At 38.6% G+C, this 26,646-nt stretch overlaps 1 protein-coding gene and 1 long non-coding RNA gene across 2 annotated transcripts; both read right to left on the bottom strand.

The window, feature by feature from the left end:
- Nucleotides 1-1,534: 1,534 nt before the first annotated feature.
- LOC149544296 (uncharacterized) lies at nucleotides 1,535-2,416 on the bottom strand. Its single transcript, XR_016355764.1, has 2 exons — nucleotides 2,281-2,416; nucleotides 1,535-1,861 (listed from the first exon to the last, which is right to left on the bottom strand). It is a non-coding gene; the product is annotated as an uncharacterized LOC149544296 (long non-coding RNA).
- LOC149544295 (uncharacterized) lies at nucleotides 2,006-25,425 on the bottom strand. The gene is made up of 3 exons (XM_089798773.1): nucleotides 24,230-25,425; nucleotides 2,834-3,099; nucleotides 2,006-2,727 (listed from the first exon to the last, which is right to left on the bottom strand). Exons 1-3 carry the CDS (start codon nucleotides 25,292-25,294, stop codon nucleotides 2,457-2,459), a joined length of 1,602 nt encoding a protein of 533 aa, XP_089654899.1. The 5' UTR covers nucleotides 25,295-25,425; the 3' UTR covers nucleotides 2,006-2,456.
- Nucleotides 25,426-26,646: the final 1,221 nt, after the last annotated feature.

Raw genomic sequence — 26,646 nt, 5'->3', positions numbered from 1 at the left:
TTCTGATGATGGTCTATAGACGATAGAATGTAATCTAAAAATATCTATACAATTTAATTTAAAAACAAAGCATAACATTAATCATATCAGAAATAATTAACATCTATGTTTCTATCTCTACTATAACTGTAAGAGATACTGTATTTATAAAAGTTGTTAACATTTGAGATACTGCAGATAAATCTAAACCCTTATTTCAAAAGGCTTGGATTAAACAAATATTCCTCCGAGCAAGTAAACACACAACATTAATGAAATGAATCTGTATAAGGATAAAAATCAAAGCAAAACTATACCAACGAAGGATATGAAAATCAAAGCAAAACATGTTGCGCACATACCTTTTGCCTGGTGAAGAGTGGGGAGGTAGATGGTTGGCAGTAACAGCAAGCAGCCACTGATTACAGAAGTAAGATGGTTGGCAGTAACAGCAGGCAGCCGGTGATTACAGAAAATTTTTGGACAGCTGATTACCTTCCCACTTCTTTTCGACACGTCTTCTTTTTGTGAAAGTTGGTGTGTAATTGATATTAGCATGTTTGATTTCTTGGCGTGCAAATCTTGTTTGCAGTCGGCGATCTTGGATGAATTAAATTCTCCACCTTCCTCAACGCGTTTGTTCCGTCTGTCACCGTCAGAGATGAGTACAACTGCAAGACAGGGAGATGTCATGGACGCAGGAGACGGATGGCACGGGGAATCGGCATGAGGAGGCATGATGGGGGGCATACCCAGGCAGTCAATCCTCCTGCCTAGGTAGCCATTGTCATAAGTTGCACCATCACTGGTGCCAACATCTACATAATGCCTCGATAGAAAATTCAACGAACCCCTCGGCCTCCTTCCAAGTCATTCTTGGAAGACTCTGTGATATATAGGCACTCGTTAAAAGGGAAAGGTAATTGTTGAAGATGACCTCTGCAATTGCAATTAAGGTTGCTCCTCCTTTGGGGGACACACTGACAAAAGCATTGGGGGACTCACCTTCTCCTTTGTTGACAAAACCCTGGGCTTCTCAATGTTGGGAATAGATCAATTGCGTATTCAAATGCTATCATTTTTAGAGAGTTGTTCTCACAATGACAATTAAAGAAAATACGGTGGGAAAAAACAAAAGCATAAGGTATCGATTGGCAAGGCACTGTTTTCTATGTACCTGGAATTATATTTGATTTTGGAGGGCATGATGTCTTGATTTCGCAGTCGTGGACTTTTATTGATAACTTCCAAAATGAATCACACAATTTTCACCTCAAAAATATACAACGAAAATGGCCAACGTAACTAAAGGATATATTAGAATGAACCTGCTGCTTTATCATGTAATGAGGTTACTAGTTACCTGTGTTACAATATGGTTTTGATTTGTGATATGTAAATTTTTTCATATGCCTTAATCCACAATAGTGTGTGAATTTTTTATAGTCTTTGGCACATATTTTTGCCTCCTTCCATCCTTTATAGAAGGTTGGGGGATCCTGTTCAATAGCTTTTTATCCGTTAAAAATAATATGGCAAGAGGAAAAGAAATAAATGGCTTGGTACAACAAAGTCACTTGATGGTGTCATGTTTAACTACACTGTAATCAAGCTTATGCCCGAGAAGAAATACACAACAAATTTCAATAAGAGGGAAATCTTTTATTATAACCCTCAACAAGCCTGCATTGTATAGTGTCATTTTATAATATATATACATCCTTTAAGTGTAAAATTCTAATGTATCAATAATGTACTTCAACAGGAACAAATGGCCACTCCATTGTCTGTGGCTTTCGATGGATACGCAGATGGCTAGTAACTTGTTTGAAATTGTCAACAAAAGTTACAACCCCATTCCTAGAGACAAGAAACAGGCTCCCTGCATCAAAATAAAATAAAAGTAAATATGTAAAAAGGATATGATGGTTAGCAATCAATATTCAAGCATTTCTTTTCTCCAAATATTGTCAAACTCGTTCATGGTCATTCATCATTGAACAAAAAAACACACTCCAAGCACAAGTTTAAATGAAAAAGCATTAGGGATACTGGAGGCTCAATATTTGCTTATGTTTGTACATATAAGATGGCCATGCAAAACATCAAAAAGGAAGCTTTTGCACCTGGAGATAATATCGTTCACAATCAATGATTATTTCATCTCCAATTGTTGTATAGTTTTAATTCCATTCTAAGGAATTCAAATCACAGTACCAAGTTTTTTGGCAAGAATATAACAAACTATGAATTATTTTAACATGTTGAAATTGTTACATACTACATAACATGTCTGCTTACCAAGTTCCCACATTGACATGCTGGAAAACAGCTCCTGAAAGTTGCATAACTGCATCACAGCAGATAATTCATAACATCTCAAAGATTACAGGAGCTGATCCTTTAACAAACCCTGAGGATTGAGTATGAACATCATTGCTGGGGTAACGTGACGTGTAAGATCAAGATATGTTGGCTCATCTTGCAATGGCTTCCTTTACCTCAGTCACTTGTTTATAATCCATATCTGTATTAATGCCAACTTTGGGAGGCAACACATAATAGTGTAACAACCGACAATCAATGCCTCCCATTGTTATAGGCCATTTTTTATCAGCCTTCATGCACAACTCTCTCGTCACAGTTGACCTGCCACTTAAGATATACATATCTGCACAGTTGCAATATTGCTTCGAAAACAGTCCCAAAGCTTGCCATGTAGATTCCACGTCTTCATTATCATTTTCACTGCATGAGCAAAAATCAACATTTATTGCCAAACGTTAAATTTAGATTATCAAAGCATACAATCTTGTAAAGTTTTATCATCCAGATCAGGAAACCAGCACTATACCCTGCATTGCCGAGGCGATAACCCCATGGAGGGTTAACTACCACAAGAGATGGAGTTACACTTGGAATGTATTCTCTACAATCCTTGCAGCTCAATTCAAGGGCATACTTTATCCCGGCAGCTTCAGCATCCCTCGCACATAAAGATAAAGCACCCTCATGTTTATCGTTCCCCAGAATTCTAAGCCCCTTGGGCATCACAGTTTCTGCTGAGGCTGCATTTTTGCAACACTCTCTCCACATTACTGAATTGAAGTCATGCCATGACTACGAGGAACAACATTGCAATATTATCTATCTTTTACAATCTTTGCTGGGTATTAAGCTTAACTACCACCCAATTTGCAAGAATATTGAGTAAATAAAGTTACAAAAACCAACCTCCAACCTGTTTGAAGAAACTAGAAAGCAAAGCATCAAACCCACCATGCAATTCATCATAATCTAGTATTTACACTTCAATGAATAAAATGTTTTGTGTTAATCCACGTGATTTTACAGACAGAAAGTTTTCTGAGACAATTTTTTGTAAAGTTCTATGACATTTATATGTAATGTGAACTTCTCACAAACTCTGTACAAATTTCAATAATCCTATTACAAGAAACAATAAAACCCTAAATTCATGTACCTTCGGTCCCTCCATGTTAAAAATACATTTAGTCATTCAAAAAGCATCCACATTGACAAAATGTCAAGAAAAAAGAAGCATTTTGTGTTTCCTCCTTTGAAAGAGCAAACCATCTTAAATTTACATAGCATTAACACAGCATGGCAAAAGTACAAATGGAATTTGATTTCCTGGGTTTAAAACAGAAAAGAAATCAACACAATCTCAGGGAAGTGTAGAATGGTCTATTATTTCTTACAAAAAAGGAAATAAGTTTTCAATTTCGTGCCAAATATAGTGCTTAGAGATTAAAATTTTAGAGTAACAAAAAAGGAAATTAAGCTTTACCATCCAAACCAGGATGTGCTGTATCTTGTAAACTTGGCATGAGTTTCGCATGACGAATTATGTGTTCTTGTGGTTTTAACTGTGTATATTTTACTAAAGAAGATTCATGTTAGAAACAAAGATTTGGTCCTAAACTATAGGTCGCACTGTCATGGAGCATGTCTATTGTTTTGAAGATAGCCCCATGTTAATTTTACCAAACCCTCAGCCATCAAAGTTTAACAATTAATTTCTAGAATAAGTCTACTCAAAATAAGAATACCAAAAGATGTCCTCACCTTGACAACAAACTTGATTGCAACACTCAGTCTGTATGGGCTCTGTATTCTTTTGCCAGTAAGCATAAAAAATATCTGAAATAGTATATACAAAAATAAATTCACAAGCACTTCTTGAAAGCCTTGGGAAATGGCACAACAAATGTGTCAGATCATGATAAATTAGGAGTTTTGCAAGAGTAAAGTTGTCAGGGAACAAATCAATAGCAAAATTTTCTGGAAGTAGAAAGTAGAGAAATGAGTGCATATGACAGATTCCACACTGATGAGACAGCTTTACAAAGGCAAGAACATTCCCAAGCATAGGATAATTTGGCCTAGAGCTTATGCTTACCTTCAACTTTTAATTAAGCTTTCACAAAAGCATACCAAAAGGAACAAGAAAATGATTTCAAGCATCAAACTTTGGATAGAAGCAAAAAACTGGAAACATTCATAGTATTGCTTCAATTAGCATGAAACACTTCACAGCACTCCAATGACCATCTGTCCAAAAATGCAGACTTTTCAACATCTCATTGTACACTGTATTTAAAAATTCATCTTGTAACCACAATAACTTTGGACTTGAAAAAGTTATCTTTTGAAATTCTCTATGTAAATTAAAATCCCCTGTCAAAAAGCAGGCTTCGGAATATTTCATTTGCGATGTCTACTGTTCCCTAGCATATGGTGTGAGAAAAGGATATTTAGAGTTGCAACTCTCTATTCAATTAGATTTTTCATTTAAATCTTTGCTTATTTCCAAGGAAAACTAGTCCTAAAACAAATATAACAGTTCATTTTTCTTTTGCAGATATCAGAATTAGAAATCTTAAACCTCTACAGGTTAAAATCGTTGCCATAACATCAATGGAAGTCAAAGAGAGAAACTATATTAATATCCATAAATAGCCAGAAATAAATCAAGGGGACTGGAATTTGCAGCAGGTACAATATCAAAGGACTGGGAAAAGGAGGCTCTATAAACAACGCAAAACACAAAAACTCGGAAAATCCAGAAAGAGATGTATACACAGGTTAACCTTAAAAAAGTAACCAACCCATAAACTAGTACAATGATTAAATATATAAGTGGATGACAGACATTGCAAAGCCCTAGATGCCAGTAAATACTATGCAGACAGGAATCAAAACAATCAAATGTCAGTGTTCAGGGATGTCTTGAAGGAGCCAACAATACACGAATGCAGTGTCTGACAATGCTCTGCAGGAAAAGCCCAGGGCTAAGGAAACCAGGCTGGACATAAATCAATATGTAATCTATTAGCATACTGAGCTAAAAAATTGAATGCTCAGTAACCAAACTAGTAGGATTAAACACAGAGATAAATTATTAGACCATGAAAATCTCTTGGTTTCCTCTAGATAGAGAGATCTAAGATTACTAACAAAAGGACAACTGCATGGAAACTCAAAGGCAGAGGTATCCTTCTTTAAAAAGGAAATCGCTACTGCACCCATAGTTCAAAATCTTGTTCTCAGCCACTTATAGGTGAAGCAAAAAAAAAGTTCTCGGCAAATATCGGAGATATATCAGCAACTTCTTGAGAAAATATAAGGAATTTTAAAAATGACTTAAATTTAATTAGAAATGCACTTTTTAGCAAAAGTCAATGAGGATATGCATCTAGTGAGTCAGTAAATGAGTAAACTAACCAAACAAGCTGATCTAGATATATAAAAATGCAATGTGTTACAAAATTGCATCCTCATGGGGAATACCAATGGCTGGCAGCCATATTCAGAGACTGTGAACTCTAAAGCAAACTAGAAATAGCAAATTGTCTTTGTAAAAAGATAAGCAAATACAAAAGTCAAGTACAATATGAAACTAATCTACATATTCCTCTTCCCCTTCCCACTAAAACGAACAAGAATTTAGAAAACTTACTTGTGAATGCAGATCTTCTTGAAAAATCTCTTCGAATCCACTTGTTTACCCTCGTGGGGGTAACAGGAACTAATGCATAAATACAGAACAAGGTATCAATACAAGAAATGAAGAGAACTCGGAAGCAAACCATATATTCATTAATCATCGAACAAAACACGACATTGTCTTTGCTTATGAAGAATGTCCATACATATAGTGTCTAAGGGGGTCCGAAGCAAACCATCTTACCCGTAGCACCCGTATAACTGCCTCGGTTATGCCAAACTGCCTAACTACCCAAGTTTCCCGACAACATCATCCCCCCCCCCCAAAAAGCAAGTCGTCTCCTGATGATGAATACAAAATGGGATAATGCTGAATACATAACAGAAAGAAACAGCTAAGATGAGGAAGAAGGAAGCATCCCTGGAACTGATGAGGATGTTGGAGGGTTGAACTTATTTCAGAGTTGGTACACCTGTTGTGTACAGATGTCCAGATACGTTTGTATCAAGAAGTTTGCCTCGACAACCTCCTTTAAAATTAAGGCAACATCATTCAGCTCAGCCTCCTTTTGATCGCATGCCTCCTTGGCTTCGGCTAGTTGGGTCTCCGTTATTAATTGTGTTTCCACCACACACTTCTCCTGTGTAACTGCTGCAAGTTGTCGCCATCGTACACTTCTCCTTGGTACCTACTACAAATTGTGTCTCCACAATACTTTTACCCTAAGTGGTTGCCTCTAGTTGTGCCACGAGTGTTCCACGCTTCGATGCCCAAGTTGTTTGTTGAATAGCAAACTGGGTAGCTATCTCCTCCCGAGATCTCTCTATGGCTACCCTAGCTTCCTCCCTAGCCTTCTCCTTACGCCTCACTGCAAACACACTCTACGCAACCCTCCTCCCTCTATCCATCACACCGCTAAGAGCAACAAGATATGCCTCTGAATCCTCATCAAGTGGATCATGTGGTGGTCCTTCCTCTATATTTTGGACCCAGACTCTGACCATCTCTCTTGAAGGACATCCACCCTCCACTACATCTACTACCACCATAGGTGGCAGCTCTTTGCCCGGTGTACCCTCCAACTTTGGGGTGACTACCTCTCTCTGTTGTTGCAACATCATGTCATCACAATGGAGGTCTTCTCACATCAAAGACTGGATAGGTCCTAGAGTCACCGGTGGAGCCTGAAACCGTTGCAACAAATAATCACTCACACGCCCCATTACTAGTGGAGTGCGTCCCTATCTCAGTGTTGCAGTAGGATCTCTAGTCTGTTGAGCCTTCCCTACCAAGTCGACTAGTAATACTGCATCAACTTGTATCATAGCATCCAACCCAACTACGTCGAGTCTAACCTGTGACTTTAAGACTGGATAGAAGGTCCTAGAGTAACTAGTGGAGCCTGAAATCGTTGCACCAAATAATCACTCACACTCCCCATTACTAGTGGAATGCGTCCCTATCTCGATGTTGCGGTAGGATCTCTGGTTTGCTAAGCCTTCCCTACCAGGTCGACCAGTAATGTTGTATGAACTTGTACAATAGCATCCAACCCAACTACGTCGAGTCTAACCTATTGCTCCTATAGTATGTTATCTGCTATCTTTGGAGTCTCCATTACCTCAAGCACTTCAATCACCTCTCTGGATGGCAAATGTTGCGACTTTGTAACTCCTGAAGCTATCTCAGGTGCTAGTACTGGGGCTTTCTCCATGTCCGATATCACCTTATGGGGTCTCTCTGTGACAACTATAGGCTAAGTCACCACCAATGGAGTCATAACCACAAGGGCCCTAGCTAGGCCAAATGCTGGAACGAGGACAGTGCTAGCAACAAGTGTCAAGTGTGTCGTGGAGGACAACATTGGTCGTGCAAATAATGATTGGGGCTCAAACACTACCTCCACCTCGTCCTTTACATCATCTCGGCTACTATATGAAACACTCTCACTATCAAAAGTAACTTGTCGATCGCTATTAGTGTCCCCATGTTCCAAGCTCAAACCAAGATCCTGCCAGGCACATTTCTGACCAACCCATCAGGTATGTCTAAGTGTCGCCATCTCTTAATAGGAGGCTCACCAAGTGCCAACTGCCCTATCTGGATGTCTTTCGACAAAAGGTCACGCAGTGTCTTTACACCATGGCATTCAGCAACAATCCTATGGTGTGGTGTGGCATATAGAAAGTCTTGTGTTGGAGAGTCATAAACTCGTACATCCGCTCAACCAATACGATAGCCCAATCATACATCCTGTTGCCCAGCAACTTATTCATCAAGGATACCTACGGGAAAGAAATATCAAATGTGCAACTCGAACCTGTTAATCTGCTCTTTACGACATTCATGAGGCATCTCCAATGTCCTTCCCGAATGAATGTCTTCTTAATACCTTGATTGTGCGACGACTTCTAAAGGGACTCCCCTGCACTACTCAGGTCGTCTCTAAAAATTAACGAAATATAAAAATCCTTAGTCTCCTAAGCCATTTTTTGTGGTTACAAATCAACCTTTGACCCCCTTTGTTGGCAACCCGAACACCTTTTGAAAATCTGGCACTACAAAGGAAACCGTTACCAATTGGTTCATGTAGGTGATGGTGCTCTGCTTTGAAAATCTGTGCTCTGCTTTGAAAATCTATTGAAGGATTCCACCATCGCCCGCAATGGACCTTCAAAATCCTTAATACAAAAGATGGCCATTTGAATAACCCATTGCACTTGTACTCTCCATAAGTTATCATTGACGAGCAGATTATCTGGAGTACCTATACTCTCAAACTACCATCTTTTGCAATCCAAACCATTCAGGCCTTCAAAAGTGACGCTCTGTGCTGTGACAAACTCTCTCTGAGAACTTGCCGATGCCATCTATTGTCCCTATACTCTTGGCCTTGTTTTATTTTTCATTCCTCCTACAACTTTCACGCCTGAGGGTAGAGTTTTTGCATGCTTATTTCGATTCATACTTTGGCTACTTGAATCACCTGCCTGCAACTTTGCTTTCCAACTCCTCTTTCCAACAAACTCCATAATGGTTTTTGTTTTCTTTTGTCTTTGTGGAGGGAAAGAGAGAAGAAAAACGGTTAGGGTTTAGCTGTCACCATATGGCTGCAATACTCTTACTTTGGTGTTTTTAGCTTCCCTTGTTTGGTGGCAGTTGTGCCCTTATTATGTTTTGTCTGTTGATTGGTCTATGTTTCCCGCTACAGTGGTTATCTACGTCTTTAGGGTAGGGATTGCCGAAAGGGCTTCCTTACTTGATCATGAAACTCCTTGCTATAGATGATCGTGTGTTTCTTTTGCATCCTTCAACTTTTTACTGTGGTCGCGCAACTAGATGATTTGCCTTGAAGCCCCACGCTACCTTGTACGCTTCATGTTGCGTTGTGCCTCTTTCAATTCTGGGAACTTGCTCCCAAAGGTCTATTTCATCGCCCCCTGTTCCTATGCATCCCCTCTTCATCGTCCCTTATGAATAGAGTTATTTTGAAATCCTAAGGGCCTTAGCTTGGCTTCCCCACAGCATGCTTTCCTTCCTTCACAATCGCCTAGTTTGTCTTAAGCCTACGTCGTATCATGGCTTGATTATATTTTCACCTCTATATTTTTATTTTCCCTGATCATACGGTCTTAATTTATTGGTCATATGGTCTTAATTTTGTCTCCACGGCAGCGCACGGTATAGTGGCGTACAACGAGCTTGGTTTATCTCATGATACCATACAGTGTCCTCCCACCTTGTGTATCTCCTGATGTCGTATGGTGCCCTCCTGTCTTTTTCACACTTTGTCTCGCTGCCCTACCTGCACGGTATAAAGGTGGTACGGTGATTTATCTCTCTAGATGTATCTGGGAATGCATGCGGTGACACTCTATGTGCCTAGACATCGTACATTACTGTTTTCACCCACAATTTGCATTGCTCAATGCCTATATAGGTTGTATGATATATGCATGTGGTCGTATAGTGTCTTTGAGAGGTCGTATGATCTGACTTCTCTATATATTTATTTGGTTTCAATTTCCTTCAATTTTTATTATTATTATTTTTAACTTCTACCTAAGTCTAAATTATCCGGTCTTCTCAGGTCCTCATGCCTCTGATGGTAAATCTTTAGCTTTGAACCATTAACTAGGTCTATGATCTCATGTCCATTGAGAGTCCACAACTTGATCAACCCATTGTCACCAACTTTATGCATTTTGTATGGTCCCACCCATTTCATTTTAAACTTACCAGGTTTAATCTCATTGCGGCCATTGTACTTGAGCACTAATTGTCCGGATTGAGACCTCGTCTACTTCAAATGTTTATTGTGCCATGCTTTATGGCGAGTTTATGCCACTTTTGTTGCCCATTGTGCCATTAGTCTTCGCTCGTCCAACTTGTCCAATCCATATAACCTCTCCCGAAGGCTTTCCATATCACCAAGTCTATTCTCGATTGCTATCCGGGGGCTCAAAACCATAAACTCTATCGGTACTACTGCTCCTTGTCTGAACATTAATCAAAATGGTGTCTGTCTGATTGTCACCTTATAGCTCATGTGGTAAGCCCATAATGTTGACAACAACTTTTCATCCTAGTCTGCTTGCTCTACCTTGCACAACTTGTAAATTACTGATACAAGAATCTTAACTATTGCCTCTGCCTAGTAATTAGCTCACAGGTATTACAGACTCGAGAGGGAGTGAAAGATTTTGAACTCGGTTGTAAACAGTTGGATGACATGATTGACAAAGTGACCTCCCCTTTCACTAGTCAATTGGATATGGATGCCATAACGTGTGATGATATGCTCGTAAATAAATTTTGTTGTACTAATGGTCGAGTTGTCTGGTAATGTTTGTGCTTCCACCCATTTAGTGAGATACTTTGTTGTAGAGTAATGAGACTCACCGTGAGTTGGGCGAGTATTCCAAGTTAGTGAGTCGATTTATTCTAGCCAAGTCAAAATGACCTATAACCTTGGCCTGGCGGGTCACCTTAGCGTGACTCTCTTGACCCATGGGTCATGTGCATCGTGACCCGACCACGGCTGGTAAAATCCAAATGCCAAAATAACAAAAAATTTGGTTTTTTTTTTAATGGCAGCAAAGGAGCAGAGAGCTACAGTTGATCCTAGTAGCACCTCATAGGCATATGCTATGGCTAGTCAATCATCCAAGACCTACCTCAAATGCCTTACTAGGAGGCATATTATAGATTATTTTGAGGCTGAAGTTGAGGATGAGGACTAGGACTAGGAGCCATAGCTATAGACTTGTTTTAACTTCTTATTTATCTTTACATATGTTTGGAACATTTTGATGGATTTCATTGATTTTATATATCTATATTTGCTATTTCCTTCAACTACAATTTAGTATTTACCTTTGTACTTTTCATTTATGTAATTGATGTATGTTTATGTGTGTGATCAAATTACCTTCTATTTCATGATATTATTGTGTTTTTAAGCTTTATTCAATAATGGGCACATGGAATGTTCTTTAAATCCTAAAAATCTCTAAATTTCAAGGGTTTTGTCACTTTGTTGAGTCGCGAGCGAGTCTAAGTTGGGTCACGAGTCAAGTTACCCTTGCCGAGTTAGGCCAGGTCCGAGTCTTGTTACTTTGCTATGTTACTACCACCACAAACCGACATCTCTAAGTCTTGCACACCTTTAGTGGTCCAACAAAATCCAAGCCCCATGGTTCAAACAATTCTTGGGCTTGCGAGGGGTTAAGCAAGATAAAATCTGATTTTAATGGTCTGCCCGCTCGCTGGCAAGTGTCATAGTTAATCACCCATTCTCTAGCATCATTGTATAGTGTAGGCCACCATACTTCATGTCTTGTGTTTGGTCCCATATGTCCCTTGTCGGACCTTCATGTGCTTCCTGCAAGGCACTATGCAATTCCTCTTCCATAACACACCTTCGCAACACTTGGTCTGGGCCCATTTTGTAGAGGTATTGATCAATTGGAATGTTCTACTTCGCAGCACAAGCTTTCGTTGCTCTCCTGGCAGCATCTCCCTCAGAAACTATGAGGTCGATACATATTCCCCAATAACTTTTGTACCACTCCGGAAGGATGGCAATATGAAATAGATGTGCATCAAGGAAGTCATCATTGATACCTTCTGGTGGCTCTCCTGACTTGATTTGAGAAAGTGGGTACGCAATGGCATGGCCCTTCCCCGACCTTACAACAATGGTGAAAGTAAACTCTTGTAGTAGTAGAAACCATCTGCTTACCCTACCTTGTATAATAGGTTTGTTCACCAAGTACATCAATGCCTGGTGGACCACGTAAAATGTGAACAGCATGGCCAACAAATACTATCTAAACTTTTTTACCACATATACCATTCCTAGGGCTTCTCGCTCTGTTGTGTTGTAGTTCTTCTAAGCCCTGGACAACAGCCTACTTGTGGAATAGACACAATTGGACACATCCACATGCACATGAAAATCTTTATCTTAGTTAGGGTATGCCAAGTTCGATACTCCTAGCAATTGGGTCTTCAGCTTCCCAAAAGAAGTCTCTTGCTCCATACCCCAAACATAGGGTTCCCCTTTTCTTATTAGTTTTTCGAGAGGAAAGGACACATGGGCGAAATTCTTTATGGATCATCTGTAACAGCCGATATAATTGAGGAAGGATTTAACTCTGCTCACATCAATCAGAGCCTCCATTGCAACAAACACGAGTACCTTATCTGGATTGGTTTTTAGTCTCGTCTTACACACGATGTGCCCCAACAGCTTGCCCCGAGGGACTTCTTCGGGTTAAGTGCTAACCTGGCCTGCCAACACCTTTCCATACACTCCCCAACACCACTGATTGTGTATCTTGCCAGAGATATGGAGAATTATTCTCTGAAGATTGTTGGCGCATTGCACAATCTAAAGGGCATTCGGTTATACGTATAGACTCCATCTTGTAACATGAATGTAGTTTTCAATTTGTTTTCATTTGCGACCGATATCTGGTTATAACCAGAAAACTCGTCCATAAATGAATACATTTCGTGCCTAGCAACTTCTTCCAATATTGTGTCTATAAACAAGATCGGAAAAGGATCCTTTATAGTAACCGTGTTCAAGCACCAAAAATTGACACAGGTTCGGATTTGGTTCACATCCTTTTTTAATGATATTACAATTGGCAAGACCCACTCACTTGTTTGGACCTTGAATATGATCTCTGGCTCGAACATAAGTTGGATCTCTTCATCAACCTTAGTGGCATAATTTTTATTCATTTTGTACGATCTTTTCTACACATGTATGATTCCTGGTACCAGAGTTATGTGGTGTACACACATCTTTGGCAGTACGCCCTTCAGATCCCTTATAAGTCCAAGAGAGCACATCTTTATATTTTGTGAAGATTTCAACTATTGTCACTTTTGGTACAGGATTCAAATCATCACCAATTAATTTGTTGTGCGAGTTCTCTATGTCGCCGAGATTAGTAATCCGTACGAATGATTCCTCGTACTTGATTGGCCTCCTGACATCTAATTTGTGAGGGACTTTCATTTACCTGAGCTTTGCCTTCTCTATATTCTCCGAACTCTGGCAAAAACACATCCTTCTCCGTACCTTGGTTAAATTCCTCCACCCCCAACATATAGCCCCCAACATATAGCTATGAAAAAGTTCGTAGTCCTCCATCCACCAATGGAAGAGTCTGTTCATTGAACTTACATCATCCTCTAAGCATTCTTCTAGTTCTAGTACATCCTTGTCGTTGGGCTCCATCTAGACTCTTCCTTCCTCTATCTTATCATGTTCTTCGTCTAACTCGGACTTCGAAGACTATACAATCTCCTCTCTCACCATTTGTGTACAGAGGTCGATAACAAAATTTTGTCCACCACTTTCCATCGAGAGGGTATTCTTCTTCCAATTGTGGTTTGCCTTCGCTGTCACCAACCATCCCCTTATCAAGGATGGTGTCATATCCCTTCTTCAGCAAGATCATGACAAAGTCCAATACAAACAGTTGTGTCCTGATGGTTACCTGTTGAGCCATGAGTGTCCTAAGGAGTTTAATTCCATGTTGATCTGCGCCAAGTAGGTTGAAGGTGGGTGGTTACAGCGTAGACTTCCCAAGATTTTTCCGTGTCTCCTTTGGCAAGATGTTTACCCCTTACCCATCATCAACTCTGGTATCCGTCAGAATAGTTCCTAGAATCCCCATTTCAACAACAGTCAGGTGTCGACCAATGTTTACTGCCAGCAGCATGGGGTCCATTATCAACCCTCCTAGAGCATAGATCTGTTGTGCAGGACTGGTTTGAGAACTGATGCTTGGCTGTGTGGTGCAGGTATTCAATAGTGTCGTCTTTAGTTGAGGCCTAGTCTGGAGGGCTTGGATTTTGCCTAGCAACTTTATTTATAATATTTGCCGCCGTATGTTATTTTCGGCCTCTATCTGCCCAAAGCTACTCGTGGCCACATGTGTATCCTTCCTTCCTTTCATGGCCTTCTCGATTTCTTCTTTTGCTTTACATACACTTTGCTTTTCTATATGGGGATCCGTGTACACGACTTATTTCGCCTAGTTTCATGTGAGGACAAGTACCTTCTCTTCCTCGATATTGAGTAAATTTATGCCCGGCTTCTGACAGTTTGCGTCTTCGTGTTCCCGCACCATTGACAAAACTTCTAAGGTGTGTAGCTCTTTGTACAATCTCTAGCAAAGTAGCCCCATTGGCTGCATGCTCGACATTGAATCATTGGCCGACCCTTCGAATCATACTATATTCAGCTTCTATTCTCATTCCTTCCTCTACTTCCCCGACAATTGTTACAGTATCCGCTAGAGGATGCATTATGTTTTGTTTGCTATGGTTGGTCACCGCAAAGGTAGACGATTGCTCCTGAGTGAAGAACACTTGTTGACTACAAGTCTTCATGTTGTATGGGCATTCCTTGGTGAATGGCCCATCACCAAGCACATGTCGCACATCAACTTTTTCAGGCATGACCCCTTGTGCCCATTCTCCTTGCACTTTGTGCCCCACATCTCGCTTTCATCACTGCGGCCTACGTTCCCCTTCATCATTTTGAACTCCTTCAACATTCTCTCGATGTCCTTCTGGAGTGCTTGGGCCTTTCTATTTGGTTCTTCCTCGCTTTCAGTACTGCTCCCCTCCCAAAAAATCCATCACTTACTAACAAAGAGTTGCTTTGTTTCTTCTTTTTCTTTGATGTTTTCCCTTCACTCTCCAAGTTCATGGCTTGGTCATAGGCATCGAAGTACAATGTGGGCGGTACTATCTTCATTTTCCTCTTTAGGGAGGCATTCAATCCTTCAATGAACCATCTCTTCTTTAGTTCGTAAGTCGACTGAGTGGCCATTCTCTCGAGTAATTCTTTAGGCCTTCGGTTATAGGCTCCTACGGTCTCCTTCTTCCCCTGCTTCGAACTATAGATCTCTGCTACTACATTGTTGTCATCTCGTAGCAGTCTGAACTCCACCTAGAACTCATTTCTGAGATCGTCCTACGAACTTAATGTGCTTTTATCCATCTCTGAATATCTATCCATAGCAAATCCTTGTAGAGTATCCAAAAAATGTTGTACCCATTTATCCTTGTTTGTGACTGCACTGGTGATCCATATTGTTTCAAACATGCGGCAATGTCTAACGGGATCTTCCTTCTCATGTCTAGTAAATTTTGGTAATTTTTGTTTCTGGGACATGTTTCTTCTATTTGTTTGTTGTGGATCAATTGATTGTGTACCAATTGATTGTGTTCTCAAACTAATAGAATTAGATCTCGACAAGTTGCTTTGACCACCGTGTTGTAGTGTCCCTTTGACACTTCTTAATGCCTCGGTGTCTTGAGCTTCCCTCGCCTCTTCTCCTCCATCTTCGATTTCCTCCCTTCGTGGAGTGCGAGATAAGTTTATGAATTGTTCTCGCATCTCTTTGATCAAGTTCAGCGTCATGTCTCCTTAAGCAATTCTTTGCTGCTTCTCACTTGTCAGCATTCCAACAAACCGTGGCCTCCGCCTTCGATGGTTCATGTGCCTCTTGTGGCACCCCCGTGGTCACCCTCCATGACACCTCCAAGGTCCCCTTCAGACAACCCTTCAATTGGTCGTCCCTCGGCAAGTTGCCTTAACCTTCGTCTTCGTTCGGCTTGCTGCACAAGAATTCAAGCTTTGTGTGAGGCTCGCAGATCATCCGAGTTTTTCCTTTCTATTTCTATTTTTATTTAGTAAATTGGGCATTAATTTAAACAATTGTCATAAGTAGTAAACAAAACACTTTTTATTTACACGTCTCTGTAGACGTGGGTCATATGTGCGACCATTATAGATTTACAAGTGTTCTTTTCATTTGCCACTCCCAATGCTTAAAGCTCATGGGTTGGTCCTCCGTCAAGTCTCATCACGTTCCTCCTCTCGACGATTGTTTCCAACAAAGTTCCTCAAGCTCTGTTGGCAGTGTTGTTCCCTCTCAGTTTCCTCCCTTTGCCTCATCTGTGTGAGAAATGCTTGCACGAACAGACATAGAAACTAATGTAAGAGCTTGTTTGCCACAGGGCTTACGTTCAAGGCATCCCAAACAAGTGTCCTCAAGAACTTTGGTTGTGTGGCCTCTCTCTGTACAGATGCTTCAATAGTGTCTTGAAACAAAATGTGAAAATTCTCTGTTAGAGCATGTCCGCCCTCAAAAAGCTTTGTCTCTTTATTGTCAATGGTTCTAATATTTTCAAGAAAAGGTATTCCCATTTATCCATTGTGTTCCATTCCCTACGTTGCTCCCCAGATTTGATCAGTAACTTCATAAAGTATAATTCATTTCACTTAAAAACATTTTATTTTTATTTCTTTTACAACTAAACCCTAAAACAGCCATAACAGAGGTCATTCATTATTTTGCCTCTCATTTTGTTTGTTGTTTTGCTCTCTTCCCATTTGGTCTCCATTTTGGTATTTTAAAGAGCAAATGATTGTTTTCGAAGAGGATCATTTGTAGGGTGCTATATAGCTTCTAGAAAGGAGATCTAAGCGTCTAGACTCTACGGTAAGCATATGATCCCATTCTTGAGTCTTTTAATGATTTTTATTGAGATTTTGATGAATTTTTTCAAGTTTGGGAAGAAAATTTTCAAAAAAAAAAAATTTAAATTGAGAAATAAAGAAACAAGGTTAGCTCTCCATTTTAATGTTTTATATCCTTTTTTGCAATTGTATGCTTGAATTGTCTAGTTTTTTTTAACTTAATTTTTTAAAATTTCTTATAATAAGAATGCCCGGTAGTGAAATTTCAATGGGAGAGCAAGGAGTCAATAAATTCAAAATTGATATAAGATTTCCCTTGTGGAGACATACCACAAGAATATCACAAGTTGCGAGAGTTGCGTCATTATTTGGAAGTGTTATTATTGTTATAGTAAACCATTTAATAGCTCGTATTCTTGAGTTAAACTTCACTTTATGGGCCCTTGTACTAAAAGGATGAAATGTATAAACACAAAGATAAGAAGGGGATAACTCCTGCACAAATAGCAAGATTTCTAAGATAAAAAGAAGTTGATAAATAATTTAGAAGATCAAATTTATCACAACAAACTTCTTATGTTAGCCCATCTCGAAAGTAAATAATGTGGTTACCCATTGAAACAGTTGTACCCTCCAAACATCAATTCTTACCTATGTCAGAAAAGAAAAGGAAGTAGAAATGGAAGCAAGAAAGCTTGTTGATCAAGCCATTGGATATTGCCTCTATGCCAATGGTCTTCCTTTCAACTTGGTGAGATCACCATGTTGGACAGGGATGGTGGTGGCCATTAATAGTGCACTGGTTGCTTACACAAGTCCTAGGTATAAAAAGGTGTGTACCACCATATGGCAAAAAGAGAGGACTTCCATAGAGAGATCTCTTCAACCAATTAGAGATTCTTGGAAAACTTTACGTGTTTTTATTGTTTCCAATGGATGGAAAGATACAAGAAATTTCCATTGATTAATGTTATTGCAGTGTCCCCAAATGATTTTTTTTGAGATTTTGATGAATTTTTTCAAGTTTGGGAAGAATTTTTCAAATCTTTTTAATTATTTTTTTCAAGAAAAAAATAAACAAGTTTAGCTCTCCATTTTAACGTTTTGTATCCTTTTTTGCACTTGTATGCTTGAATTTTCTAGTATTTTTTTTACTTAATTTTTCAAAATTTCTTGTAATAGCAGGGAATCAAATTTTCCATTGTGCAAGAATGCCCGGTAATGAAATTTCAATGGGAGGGCAAGGAGTCGATAAATTCAAAATTGATATAAGATTTCCCTTATGGAGACATATCACAAGAATATCACAAGTTGTAGGAGTTGAGTCATATATTTGGAAGTGTTATTATTGTTGTACTAAACCATTTAATAGCTCGTGTTCTCAAGTTAAACTTCGCTTTTTAGGCCCTTCTACTAAAGGGATGAAATGTATAAACACAAAGATAAGAAGGGAATAACTCCTGCACAAATAGCAAGATTTGTAAGAGAAAAAGAAGCTGATATATTATTTTAAAGATCAAATTTATCAAAAATGTTAGCCCATCTCGAAAGTAAAAAATGTGGTTACCCATTGAACCAGTTGTATCCTCCAAACATCCATTCTTACCTATGTCGAAAAAGAGAAGGAAGAAGTAGAAAAAAAAGCAAGAAAGCTTTTTAATCAAGCCATTGGATATTTCCTCTATGCCAATGGTCTTCCCTTCAACTTGGTGAGATCGCCATGTTGGATAGAGATGGCGGTGGCCATCAATAGTGCAATGGCTGCTTACAAAAAGGTGTGTACCACCATATTGCAAAAAGAGAGGACTTCCATAGAGAGATCTCTTCAACCAATTAGAGATTCTTGGAAAATGTTTGGTGTTTTTATTATTTTCAATGGATGGAAACATACAAGAAATTTCCATTGATTAATGTTATTGCAGTGTCCTCCAAAGAGACAATGTTTTTTAGGGCAATTGAATGTGAGGGGGAAGTGAAAGATGAACAGTTCATTTCCAAAATTCTCATTGAGGTCATAGAGATGGTGTGTAGTCAAAATGCGATCTAGGTAATCACAAATAATGCAAAAAATTGTAGGGATGCAAGTGCTTTGGTTGAGGGACGATATGACTGCATTTTTCATCATACACTCCCTTAACTTTGGTGATGCAACAAATTGGCACTCAAATAGATTGGGCGAAACAAATATACCGAGGGGAAGGAGATCCAAATGTTTGTGATAAACCACCAAATGTCACAATCGATATTCAGATCTTTCTTGAAATTGGATTTGTTGAAGGTAAATTGTAATTATTAAATTAAATTTATGTATTTATTTCTAACAAATTTTATTCAATTATCAAGTCGTATAAAAAATTCCTTAATATTTATTGGCATATTGTTATTTACTTAGGTTGTTGAGACTTGCTTTGCATCTCATACTATTGTTATGAGATGACAGCTCAAGGTGCAAGAGGCATTGAGCCAAATGGTTATTTCCAACCAATGGGGTGTATGGGAGGCTTCATATTCAAAGAGGGGCTAAAAAGGTCAAGGGATTGGTCTTAGATAGCAGTTAGTGGGCTTGTGTGCAATACGTATTGGATTTCACCAAGCCTATCATGATTACACTCTGATTTGCTGATACAAATTCACCTTGTTTAGGGGGTGTCTATGATGGCATGCACATGATGGTAGAGATAGTAAAAAATTGAAATACAATCACATGAGAGTGACCCCATAGAATGTGAAGCCTTATGCAATAAGGTGGAAACAATCATTCATCATCATTAGGAAATGATGGCCATCCCATTGCACCTCCTTGTATATGCCCTCTCTGAGCTACTATAGCATTGAAGTACTTATTATGCTAGATAGAGTAGCACCATATGCAAAAGAAAAAGTTGCTAATGGGTGCAAGAAATCTTTTAAAGACTCTTCCAAGATTAAAAAGTGAAAAAAAAAAAGGTTAGGACAAAAATTTTCTTATTTGCCTAGAGAATAAAACATAGTTCAATTGCAATCACGGGCCAAAACAATATGGAAGCTTTAACATGGCGGTACCTCTATACAACCATTTAAGTATCTACAAGTTACAACCTCTTGCAGTCAAGATCCTCTCACAAATTTTTTTGGTTTTTTTAACAATTGTATTTTACAATTTAGTACTTAACTTTCTTTAATTTGCTTTGCATTTTTATTTTTTATTTTGCAAATATTGTCCCAATTGTAAGTTCTTCTACCGCTTAACAGAATTGAAGTACATATTGTTGATGTGTAACTAGGTTGGATCCCTTCTAGGGCCAACCTAGTACATCTAATGGCTAATGGGCTCGTTGGCCTTAGCCATGTTGCTAATGAAATTTGTCATGTCAATCTTTGTTTGGGTCTGTCCCTATCTGGGCAATTCACGTAACTTGCAATTATATAATTGGGTAAGACCTATTGTATTGAGCAAGAACTATATGAATGTAACTTGTAATTAATAGGGCTAATCCTATTCTTGGTGCCCAAACTACAAGGCCAATAAGAGGTATATTAGGAGGCAATGATTCATATATATGCAAGGCCATAAATTCTTGCTTCAATGTTAATGAATTCTGCAATGTATAGAATATGTAGTGTGCTTGGAGGTGGTCATAACAGCTTATCATCTATGGTTGGGAAGGAAATAGATTTGATGGTTTGCCTATGGTTGACGGGACTACCATAAAGTCAACATGGTATCAGAGTCGATTTGAAAATTGGAAAAGGCTTATATATTTCATTTCACTCAATGCTTCACCCTGCATTTTGTCTAGTTTCATAATCGAACGAAATCAAGAAAGAACATTGGTGGAATACTAACTTATAAAGAGATAAGTATTCCTTATGGTTGAATTATGTTTATGAATTTTATATCATTGGGATAATGAATCATGTACAATTCAAACATTGGTATTTCTCTTTGAAATTGTCTTGGACTATTATTAATCTCTGTGAAATGCTCTTAGGATGGACCAAGAGGCATAAGAGACTGCCTTCAAGAAAGGGAGATCTTCATAACTGATTGCATTTCTTTGAAGAGGACGAATTAGCATTCAGAGGGAGTCTGATAATTCATTAGAGGCAACCTTGATCGAAGAGGTCTGAAGGTTGATATCTTATTCAAAGGGAGTTTGACATATCGTTTGAAGCAACCTTGGATGAAGAGGTCGAAAGGCTGATATATTCTTCAGAGGGAGCCGATCATTTCAGAAGGACAATATCAAGCTCAGAGGGAACCACGTCACCTTGGCAATGTATTCTTCTCTAGAGAAGTTTGAGGTACAAGCCCTAATAATGTATTCTTCTCTGGGAGAATCTTGAGGTGCAAGCCCTCAATAATGCATTCTCCAAGAGAAGTTTGAGATGGAAACCCTCGTCCCACCCTCTGCGAGTAGGTATGGTGGATCCACCCTCTGCGAGTAAGTATGATGGAGATGCATTCTTCTCTGGGAGAAGTCTAAGGTGAAAGCTCTCATTTTGCCCTCTACACGTAAGTATGGCAAATCCACCCTCCGTGAGTAGGTATGGTGGAGATGCATTCTTCTCTAGTAGGAGTTTGAGGTGAAAGCCCTCGTTCCACCCTCTACGAGTAGGCATGGTGGCTCCACCCCCTACGAGTAGATATGGCGGAGATGCAATCTTCTCTAGGAGAAATTTGAGGTGAAAGCCCTTGTTCCAACTCTGTGAGTAGGTATGGTAAATCCACCCTTTCTGAGTAGGAATGATGGATCACCCTCTGCGAATAGGCACAATGGAGATGCATTCTTCTCTAGGAGAAGTCCAAGGTGAAAGCCCTTGATCCACCCTTCACGAGTAGATATAGTGGAGATGCATTCTTCTTTGGGAGAAGTCTGAGGTGAAAGTTCTTGTTCAATCCTTTGCGAGTAGGTATAGTGGATCCACCCTCTGCGAGTAGGCATGGTGGATGTCATGGAAGAAATTCCATGATGTATAACTTTTGTTTATTCACTATCTGGCAATAGCCATGGTGAATGTCATCACATTTATGTGATAAGCACTTGTGTTTCCATTCATGGAAGTAGCCATGATGGATCCACCCTCTAGGAGTAGCCATGGTAGTTGTGTTCGTGAAATTGATCACATTTCTATGATAAGCACTTGTGTTTCCATTCATGGAAGTAGCCATGATGGATCCACCCTTTGGGAGTATCCGTGGTGGTTGTGTTCACTTGCATTTTCATGGGAGTAAGCCATGATGGTTGTCACTATGTATCTCGAATATTGAGAAAGAAAGCTTCCTAGCTAAGAGCGAGTGTTGGTGTGTAGTTACGTCAGATCTCTTCAAAGGAAGGCCTAGTACACCTGTTGGCCTTAGCCATGTTGTTAATGAACTTTGTCATATCAATACTTATTTGGGTCTGCCCCTATTTGGCGATTCATGTAACTTGAAATTATGTAATTGGGCAAGACCTATAAGAATGTTACTTGCAATTAATAGGTCAGATCCTATTCTTGTCACCAAAACTACAAGACCAACTGGAGCTCTATTAAGAGGGGTCAGTTCATATATATGCAAGGCCATTCATGCATCAATACTAATGAATTATGCGATGTACAAAATATGTAGTGTGCTCAAGGGTGATGATAAGAGCTTATCATCTAGGCTGAAAAGACAACAGGTCTGATGATTTGCCTGCGGTTAACCAGCACTACCATAAAGTCAACACATACTCCTTTATCCACTTAGTGAAGTGTAAATAGTTAGGCTCGCTTGGTTTACATTCATACCAACTTGTGTCTTTTGTCATGTAAGGAGGAATGCTACAAGGATGGGGCAGCGAAGCATTGAATGTAGCCCCTGAATGTGCCAACTTGGGTGCAATCGTTGAGGATCTTACTAGACTCGTACAAATTATGATGATGATGATTACATCCCAACACATGGTGCATCTAGTACAAGTGGAACAACTTTGGGTTCAAACAATCTCAAACTTGCAGCAACTAGAGATGAATAGGATTATTTTGAGAATCCTTATGATTTTGATTATTGAATCTTAATTGATGAGCATTGAATCATGAACTACATTTTGATTTTGTAATTGTAATGATTTTCTGATTTACATTCAAATCGTGAACATAGACATATATGATATGGCTTATTTGAATATTTGTGAACTATCAATTAGCATTTAATATTTATCTTGATCAATGGTGAAGTATCATACAATCAAATAATTTAATTCTGTATATATCTTGCATTTCTTTGTAAATATATGTTTATAAAAACACACCCAAACCCATCCACAACCACCAAAAACAAATTCATGCATCCACACACACAATTCATGCATCCACACACACAATTCACACATCCACACACCAATTCTTGTACCCGCATCTGCATCTGCACCCGAATCAGCAACTTAGGTAACAACACATCCAGGACTGGGGCCTGTTAATCCCTAGAACAAATATGGACATAGTGCTGGTCCCAGTTACTCTTAAACAAAAGAAATATACCTAAAAGTTTTGCTACAACTAAAATGATAAATTTTCAAATAATCATATATAAGTGTTCAGAGGAAAAAAACTAATTTCAGGATGATTAGTAACAGAACTAAGTCTGCGTGGCTACAAAATCAAAGAAGATGGAAGATGGATCCTGATCATATTTTATGCCGTTTAACAATACAAGAAAGTGGGTAACAGCTTCATCTTGGATTGCAGAGACATTCTCTCCTCAATTTGTCTTCAGAATGAGAAAACAAACTCAACTATAAACTATGCAGACAGATTTAATTGCCTTTATTTCTCGAACATAATACCAAACTTTTGTATTTTCTGTGAGCAAATGTTTTGCATTTTGTAGTCAGAACTTTGAGCTGAACTTGAATTGGGTTTTTGTACAATACTAACAGCATCTAATGGTTGGGTGACCAATAAAAGGTAAAAATAACTCCATAAAAAACTAGCTGTAAAGAAGTGGACGGCGACAATATCAGGGCTTCCCTAACAGATCCTCAAGTTCAAATCCTAGGAAAAGTGATACGAGACTGAAAGTGGGCAAAATACCACATTCAACATGCCAGTTGCTGCTTACCTAAACAGAGAGGTTCGGTGGAAGTCCCCAATGAATTTGAAAAACATATACAACTACCTCTTTGTAACTAAACAAAAGATTACCCAAATGAAAAAGGGCATCTACCAAGCTAGATAAAATAAAAAACTAATCAGAATCAAATTTACTCGCTCAATCCTACTCTGCATAGTGCCAACATTAAAAAAATATGGCTTACCTTAAAAGGCCAAGTGGTCCTCATCATCCCAGGAGCCTTGTTAGCTGCCATCAATGCAGCCTCGATCAAAAAAGTGCCAGACCCACACATTGGATCCAACAGAACCATATTCTCTAGACTTCTAAAACTATTATTCTTGTTAGCATACCCCAAACCTTCAACCCTGGTATTCCATCCAGCAAGAGTAAGAATACCAGCAGCAACAGCTTCACTCAAACTAGCCTTGTGCATTGCAGCCCTATATCCTCTTCTGTGCAAACTAATGCCACTCATGTCTCTGTATATAGTAGCAAAGTTCCTGTAAAGTGACAAAAACAAGGGTACATCAGCCATAGCCCCTCCCCCCTCTGGAGGCTCAGGCCTCCTATTATTGCACGCGTCTCTAAGAGCATCACAAATTGCGTCCTTGGCTCTGGTAGATGCCGACATTGAGCTTGTGACACGTGTACAATCCCACACCCTGCTCTGAACTGCAAATGATCTGAATTTCCATGCCTTCAGGCCTGATTTTTTTAGGGTACTTGAGGCCAGATATTGAGGCCAATCCACAGCATTTCTTACAAAGCTATAAACAGGGTCCCCATCTCTTTTGGACATTTCTGCATGACCCAGCTCAAGTAGAACTCTAATTGCACATCTGAGCCATAGATTTGCCTTGTACCCAGTTGCAAATGTACCTTCAAAATTAACCCCACCTGATCCTTCTTTGATACATGAGGCTCCAACCAATGGAGAGGCTAATTCTGCTGCAACCGCTTGCTCTAGGCCTGGTGAACAAGTGGCAAAAAACTTACAAGGTTGAGATTTGGAACTTTCTTCGGTTGGAAGAGGGTTATAGCTTCGAAGATTTGCTGCAGAAGAGTAGCCCAGGGTTTTGCAAGATTTGAGGTGAAGTGGGTCTGGTATAACTTGGGAAGACACGAGAAAAAATTTGCTGTGTTTAAGTTTCTGATAATGACCATTTCGGGCAGTATTTGACTGAGCAGAACAAAGATGAACTGATGGAATCGAGCATGAGGAGGACAGAATTCTATCAGGTACGCATGGACACGTTATAGAAGGCATACTAGCCGTCGAACCGCCGACAAATGAGTTATGTCTCGCAGGTTATCGTACAAAGGTTTTGTAGACTGCATCGAATTTTTTTTAAGGCTTCATTTTATACACGAAAATGCACTTCCTTACGAAGGAGAGGACTCGGAATTTTTTTTTGATAAGTTGTTAAAAACAATGTAAAGGAAGTGCATTTTCGTGGCTGTATAGCCACGGGCCATTTGATATGAATCGGGAAAGAGTAGTAGATTTTACAAATTACGAGTCAAATAGTTAATTATCTATTACCTAGTTTATATTTATTTTTATGTGAAATAAGTTGAGAGATATTCTTATTTCCACCTTTCAATAGAGGCTGGTATTCTATCCTATATTGAGTTGAGTGTGAAGGTGTCTATTATATCAAATATCAATACAAATTGATGAAAATAGGTGTCTAGAGTCTAGAATATCTCTCATTTTATTATTATTATTATTATTATTATTATTATATTATATAATGTGTCTTGTCTAATAAAATTAAAATAAAAAAACTCATAAATCTCAAATGGTTTTCACCATTTATTCTTTTGAATGTGTCGTTCTAGCTAAATGGGAAAAATAGCTTTGAAGACAAATAGGTTTGTTATAAGCAAATTTACTCATTCATACTAATCTTGGCTATTGACAAGGCACTCTATTTAAAAAATTGAAAATTTGAAACACACCATTTTTCTTTCTCTCCAACTGCTAATCCCCATTTTGCTACTTTACTCATTAATCAAATCCAGAAATTGAAAGTGCCTTAGAATGGATTGTGGAAATCCAATAGATCTCAACTTTCATTCCAGTATCTCCTTAGCTCATTACAACATGTTCTGTTATCACTTCATGTCTTTCTTTACACAAAATGAATCTATTGAAAATTGGCGACTCAAATGCATTTTGCAATTGTGAAACAAATTAAAAGTAAACCCACCATACCCATAAAAGTATCTCTCAAAATTTAAAATAATTATTCCTCTGCTTTCCATTTGAAAACATAAGTGAGCTTATCATATGAATTCATTTGGAATTATTTTCATTTATATATTATGTTGGTTACATATGTTTCATATTCTACATTGACAATCATCATTTCTTTTCTTTTCAATTTAATTGTAATGGCCAAACATACCACTCATTATTTTTTATATTTTCAAGAACATGAACAGGTGGTATTAAATATTATTTTATATTAGTTGATATTAAATATTATTTTTAAGATCATGAAATTAATAGTTTAATTTATAAGACAACAAACTAATGTCAAATTTATTTTAAAAGGCTAATTATTTAGTCACAAATTTATTTTATTATTCTATTTTTTGGTCCATTTATTATAT

Source organism: Cupressus sempervirens, chromosome 8 (genome assembly GCF_028749045.1).
Source record: "Cupressus sempervirens isolate cs-2001-9-10 chromosome 8, ASM2874904v1, whole genome shotgun sequence".
NCBI classification, from domain to species: Eukaryota; Viridiplantae; Streptophyta; class Pinopsida; order Cupressales; family Cupressaceae; genus Cupressus; species Cupressus sempervirens.
Note: the sequence above shows the minus strand (reverse complement) of the source record. Positions and strands in the feature narration are given on the sequence as shown.